The following is a 7,214-nucleotide window of genomic DNA, read 5'->3' as shown; positions in this document are numbered from 1 at the left end:
AAACCACCCAAACAGTGATGGAGAAGAATGACTGTAGGAACCGAGCAGAGTGGAGAGCATCAGCAGGTGGTGGTGGGGAAGAGCCCCACCGCTCCTCCAGGAAGAAAAGGCTACCCAGCTAGCAGGTTGCTCAAGGTAGGACACAGGGGGCTATGGCCAAATCTCCTCTCCAGCAAAAAGGCTGAGCTCAACGCGGAGCCACAGGAGGTGCCCCGGAGAACAGCACAACAGCTCAGCAGTCGCTCCAGAGCCGTTTATAAAATGGGAGCTGCTCTCCCTCTTCCATGACCTCGATTTTAAGAGAAGCAGGATTTTTCATCAGGATTTAATCTAGCCTAGATAATCGCAGGCTGCTACCAAAGGTTAATTTTGCTCTGTAGCCTTCTCCCCAGGCTGCTGTCTCTGGCCAGATCTGGTAATTGGGCACCTACAGAACAAGTCAGTTCTGCTTGCTGCTTCAGTGGCACAAATTGAACTACCAGAAATGCTCCGTTCACCCTGTGGCTTTCATCCAGCTTGCAGAGTGCCACCTAAAAGCTCCACATCCTATGGACAACAGGAGAAACTCCAGTTAAGTTGGCAATTCTAGTATTAAGAATAGAGACATTACCGTGCTTTTTGTCAAACACCTTTTCCCCGGGTCTGTCTTAAAATAGGTGAGTGGCCTTTGGTGTAATTCCTTCAAGACTATAATACACATGGTTATGCTTGCATTTTTCCTAGCACTCTGTTTGAAGGTGCAGCTTTACTATTACACTAGCTTTATACAGGGGTTTTGTTTTGCTTTGGGGTTTTTTTTTTTTTAAGTCTTTCTCCCCAGTGAGCCATATCAAGAAATTCTTTCCTTCAAGGCAATAAGTTAGGATTACCTCCCCTTAGTATTCTTAGTCCAAGAGAACTAAAATTAGTGGAAAGATTGGATGGGACAGTGCAGCTCACTGAGAAAGCAGCGAGCGCCACGCGACAGAGCGGGTATGTTGCCCGGGAAAAGCCACCTGAGGGTCAAAGTGCTGCTTACCTTGGAACTGTGACAGTGTGGATAAAAGGGACTTTTAAAGTCGTTTCTGAGCTTCCTCATCCACGTAGTCACCATACACTAGCAGTAGTGAAATCCTAGGTTTTAGCTGAAGTCCTTAGTGTCTCTGCTCCAGCTGCTTTCATGATTCCTACCCTAGTTCAAACAGAGCAATCTGTTGCTGAACCTTGGCAAAGGCAGGCAGACGTAAACCAGACAGGCTCCTCTTTTGTTCCTGAACAGATCTACAGAAAGGATGAAAATAATTTTGAAAGTCTACTGATTTTACAAGACCTATTAGGTTCCCCCTCATGTGCAATCATCTGTTTTCCCACATTAGTATGGAAAATAAACAACATTTAAGGTGTCTCTCTCTCTCAAAAAAAAAAGGCAAGCCCCCAAAAATGGTGACCATTGCTGCATCTGCTTCGCCTTGAACATTTTAGCCTAGGACATACGTACCAGTGCTATTTTAGAATCACCAGATAATCATTCCCTGAGCAGGTCTCACCAGCATCACGTAAAACAGCAGGAAGACAGCTTTTAGCCCACAAATGTTCCTGCTACCCGCTAAATATTACTAGAACAAATAACAAAAAATCAGCATTGTTTTCCGACATCCACGATTTCTTCAGTAGGTAGGAGTTTTGTACTGTATGACCTGTTCTGACATTAGGAACTGCATCATTGCAAGGTCCCTTACAGTCAGTCTGTGCTGCTGGGATGTATTTTCATAATGCTTAGGAGACAGTAGCAATAAATAGTAATTTTTAAGTCTTTCTCCTCAACTAACCATATCAAGAAATTCTTTCCTTTGGGACAGTAAGTCAGGAAGCCTTGCAGAAAAGGTCCAGAAAACGTAGTTACTGAGGTTTTTTACTTTGGTTTTGCTAGGGGTGTTAACAGCTTACTAGAAGTGAGGTTTGAAAAAGTAAAGGCCCAAGTTTACCTACGCATCTCCTTGTCTGGGTGACCAGAACTCTGTTTGACTATGAAATACAAAACAAAATCTGTTTGTTGGCACAAATAACAGTAAAGCTGCATCAATTAAAAAAAAAAAAAAAAAAAAGGAAAAAGAGACTAGCATTAGAGTGGTTTAATAAAAAAAAAAAAAATCCAACCGTTCCCCAGGAAGCCATACTCTTTTTAGGAGACTAAGTATCTTATTTTGTGTTTACTCCAAACTGAACATCTGATCAAAATAGGTAACGCTACAGCATTTTCAAGTTGCCTTTAGCAGGGTAGGTTTCATTTAAGTCTAAATCAGCACCAGGCTCCACGGCAAGACCTCAGTGACAGTTTAGTCATACTTTGAACAGTTTTAAAAGTCCCTTCAGAATTCAGATAGGCTGTTTCAGTACTGGAATCATTATAATAAATAACAGAATACAGATTACATAGTGACTGGTTTGTTAATCATAATTCAGGTAATAAAGTATCCACTGCATCCTGCTCAAAGCAGCATTTATTAAAGACAGTATCAAGGTAAGTCAATGTATAATGAAGCTTTCCCTCCTACAAATATGTAAACAAGTTGACAGCAAGTTATTATTACAATATAAAAATTAAAGCATACATTGCATTTTTTTAAAGCTACAAACTTCAGTCTCAATGTAGACAGTCTCCGGTCCGTAACATTTAAAAATATGAGTCCTTGAAAAAAAATGTTACAGTATTGCCTTTGCATATAGACATTTTTGTAGAAAAATACTTAAAAATACCAACTTCCCATTAATAAAAGCAACACCAAAAATAAAACGCATCTTTTGTCATGAACAGCATGTTAAATGCATCTAGCATTTACCCACCATTCCGTTTACCCAAATTATCTTCTGTTCATTTTAAAATTCATTATAGTTTGCACAAAGTATCTTGGATAATATTCAGTTACTTTCACATAGCAAAGCAATTAGCATTAAGTAGCTAATATTGGCAATTACCTTGTAATCAAAGTCTGGCCTAAGTTTATTTGCAACTGAGGCCATCAATTTAATCCTCATCTCAAACTGTGTATTTTAACATATACAGTAGGCTCTTGATAAGAAATCTGAGTCAGTTCAGATATATTTTGGAAAGGCTTGAAACCTTTATATGATTTAACAAGAAACACATTCTCTTTTAAAGTACCTTTAACCTCTGTGTAGGTTTTTCTTTAACTATATTAGCAGTCCTGTTGGTGGCAGTCAGTCAATTCTCAGGAAACTCTTGGTTCATAAGATTATATAATTTGACATGAACGACATTTTATGTTCCAAACCCAAAAAGAACGTGAAGTTACATTTTGATTTTTGTTTAACATTTTTCCAAGAAGTTTACTGGCAAGAGCTAGACAAATCACTTTTGCAGTTGCTAAGGCAAAAAATTGAAAATTCTCTGTACACAAAGTTTAAAAGATTGTGTAATATTTCAAAACCAAGCTAAACTAAATTCAACAGGTAGAGAGCAATACAAATCATTGGGATGAAGGCTAATTGTGCCACTGTGCCCTGCCAAGCATCAGCTGACAAGGAACAGCAAGGAAAAAAAAAAAAAAGATCATGTAGTGAACCAGTTTCAGGATGAATTCAAAGAGCAAAATCAAGCTGTCAAGAAAAGAATTTTACAGTAGGATATTAGACTGAAAAAACCAGCTAGGAAAATACTGGAAGTTTTATCACTTAAGACAGTATCTGAGAGAACACAAGTACATTTATACACGAAAAGTAATGAATATGAATACTACTGCCAGCTTTCCTAGTTCCATGCATAGTTCAGAAAAAGGAGTTTATTTAGCCTCTGTCACTATTTAATTAGCAAGCTAAGTCTGCCAGAAGTCTATTACAGCCTCAAGTACATAACGACATGGAGAGCAACTTACTGACCACGAGCCTGGTAGAGCCTAAACTACTCAAATGGTCTCTAGCCCTGGAAATGCGAAAATAACACAACCCCCAAGAGAGGATCTACATGAACCTGTAACAGGAACTGTAATTCTGAAAGAAGGCCTTACCCTGCTCCTTCGTGCAGGATTCTGGTTTGTAGAAAGACGACGGTTTTATTGCCATGCTTGCCAATAAAACAAACGTGGTGAGTTAAAGCAAGATGTGGCAGCAAGTGCTCAAGGAGGACGCTCAAGTGAAGAGTTAGACATTCCACCCAAGGCCCAGGTTAATCTAATTTTCAAAGAGGGGTAAGATGCAAATACAAAAGCCTCAGTTTCCTGTAAGGTTTTACCTTAACACACAGCCAGCCTTTCCCTACCTTCAGGGAAACAGATGAGAAGCACAAACGTTCCTGGGGCACAAGTGATGAACTACGCCCCGGGGACGCTGCCTGATCGCTGCCTCCCCCACAGACAACAGCCACTTATGAAAGCTGGATCACAAGTTGCAGTTTTGGTTAGAGGATGGGGTTTTTGCACTGTACTCATTTGGGAGAGAGCAGCCTTCCTGTCTTCTGGTACAAAACTGCATCTGAGTAAAGTAATACAAGCTTTGGCCTTTTAATCACATATGGACTGTTGCAACTTCTTACTAAAGCATTTAACTTCCTCAGAGATGCTAAAAGCACTGCGCCATCAGCCTTGTTGTATTTGACCAAGGCTTTGCACTTGTCTTGCGAATGCCTACAACAGCAAGTGAGGAACGTGATGCCAATACAGACCAGCTGCATTTTTATCCATACAATTCAAAACCTAGCCCAAAGTCTACAGAAGACTACTTCAAATGCCAGTATATATTAACAGGCCATTAAGTGCCTACCAGCAGTGAACCCGCTATAGCTGTAATGTAAAGAAAAAGAACTGCAGCAGGCCCAAGCCTTAAGAATATGTTTAAAAGTGCTGCAGTAGACTTGCAGATGACTCTCATACCTGGGGAAAGGTCTAAGGATTGGAGTCTGAGATCCAAGGATAAGAGGGATCACACACCATTTTCTCTTCAAGAAAAGTAACACCATCTCTCCCCATGCCAAGTAATAAAACACTATCTACAAAAAAAGGGTGTTTTCTCCCTGAATCCACAGTAGAAATAAAGTCACACAGAAAACTAGCATCAGCCTGATTCTCAGAATTGCAGAAAATAGAACCAAAGGGGACCTCAAAAAGTCCTTTTGACAAGTCCCTGCCTTGAAGGACATTCCAAAATTAATCTCTGTGTAAACAGTTACGCCATGGGACTTTAGGTTATAAAATGGCTGACTAAATCAGCTAGACTTTTAGAAAAAGCTATTTTTATGTAAATATTTTAGTAATAACTTTAGCAATTAAAAAGTACTACACAGTCAATTTTAGAATCCACATATGATATGAAATATACACACATACATGTTCTAATATATATATTTTCATTCTTAAAGCAATGCAGAGCAAAACCAAACCAGGGCCTGAATAATCTATCATACCTGTCTTCACATCAGCATAACTTCTAGTACACAGCTGATGGGCTGATCAGATCCCTGAGGTCTATCACTGGAATTGCTACAAGTTTTACTTACCACATTTTTAACCAAAAACTGACCTAAATCATGTTACATCTCTCTAGGTGAAAGAGGAAGAAAGACACAAACAAAACAACAACAAAACAGGGGAAAAAAAAAATAGAGAGACAAAAAACCGCACAGCCTTGTAATACATAGAAAGGCACCTGATAATATTAAGTGTTAATAGCAATTATCTACAGCATCCCAAGTGTACTTAAGCAATCAAAATAAATTGAAAAAAAGATCATGAAATACAAGAATTGCTGGCATTCAAAAGATAAGTCTAACCTACCTAAGTAGTCACTAAAATGACATGTGCAGCTGTAAATCAGTAAGTGTGCAAAACTATACAGTTTTGCATAAAGTGCTAAATGTACCCCCAGTTTGCACCTATTAGTATTACGTAAGTTTGTTAAGCTTGGCAATATGATGCAAGAAGATGATCTTAAGGATGTACCATATCTACATCGTCTTTCCTTTTCCTTCCCCACCATCATCATCCACTGTTCTTTAAACTGTACATTTTTAAATTACACAAAGGCCTTTTCAGGAATTGTAGTTGAGAAAAATATTTCAAGTATACCTATTTTTCCATGTAAACTTGGGGACACTATGCGTTCAATTTTCACAAGTTCCAAATATTTACAACTTCCGCTAATTCAATTGGAGTTGTAATTATCTCGGTCTGTTCAGCGCCTCTGGAAAAAGCATGTTTCCTGTTCCTCATTTAACTCCCGTTTAAGGAGTGCTGAAATTCATACTATAACTTGTCCAGATTTAAGTCTAAACAATAAGCAATTACCGAAAAGCAGAGTAACACTTTATCCAACCATTTAGGTTCATAAAACCAAGTCCTACCATAGCTATTCATACATACTCATTATATGAATCATACACAGCTCTAACACTTGACACACTGAATTCAAGTTATTATAATACAGCAGTTTGTCATGCAGGCGTTGTGCAACACGCTTAGAAGTATACAGCGGGTCTCTTCTTTACTCTGTATTTCAGTGATCCATACCGTATCTGAGGGGAAAAAAAAAATAATCATAACTTAAGAAAGAGTTGATATCACTTCAGGCAGAAATACTATTTACCTTTCCACTAATCCAATCTAGTAAGCATCTCTAAATGTGCTTTGGACACTCCACAGATTCAGTAAGAGAATCTACCTATGACTGAACGAGATACAGTTTCAACAGAATTGGGCAAGAAGTACAACTCTCAACTGTTTTCCCAGAATTACCTAAAAACTTTTATGAGATTCCATAGACATATATTCTGAAATATCTTTAAATTTTGTGACACATGCAAACATAAAGCACTTTGAATCCTACATAGAACGTTCTCTTTGTGAGTGACAAGACGAAGTGGGCCATATATCTATGGGAACTAAAAAATTCTCCATCTTCTTTAATCCATTAAACAGCAGATGTTTAAGCGTGCACAACCAAGAGACACAAATGCAGATGATGATGCCGCTACCTACACCCCTTTCAGGGTGAGCAGTTCCTGGGATTTGGGCTTGGTGGTGCCAGAATTAGCATTACAAGCACAGAGTCTATTTCATCTTCTCCTCCCTTTTTCTTCATTTAGTTCATTTCATTCATGTATTTCCCTTAATACCCCAAGGTACAAAAGCTCCAAGCTTAGATATTGTTATCACATCCTTCCTTCTCCATTTAACATTCTACAACCCAGTTATCATTGCTAACCCCTCTAAGATTAAGAAAAAAAA

At 38.7% G+C, this 7,214-nt stretch overlaps 1 protein-coding gene across 1 annotated transcript in view; it reads right to left on the bottom strand.

Annotated features, from left to right (window-relative positions):
* Positions 1-2,462: 2,462 nt before the first annotated feature.
* REEP3 (receptor accessory protein 3) overlaps positions 2,463-7,214 on the bottom strand; it is a 41,369-nt gene continuing 36,617 nt past the window's right edge. Inside the window, exon 8 of the mRNA XM_082311034.1 lies at positions 2,463-6,502. Coding sequence (XP_082167160.1) covers positions 6,446-6,502 — 57 coding nt within the window. The 3' untranslated portion in view covers positions 2,463-6,445. The remainder of the gene's footprint in view (positions 6,503-7,214) is intronic.

This window comes from Platalea leucorodia (genome assembly GCF_965183815.1).
Source record: "Platalea leucorodia genome assembly, chromosome: 4".
NCBI lineage: Eukaryota > Metazoa > Chordata > Aves > Pelecaniformes > Threskiornithidae > Platalea > Platalea leucorodia.
Note: the sequence above shows the minus strand (reverse complement) of the source record. Positions and strands in the feature narration are given on the sequence as shown.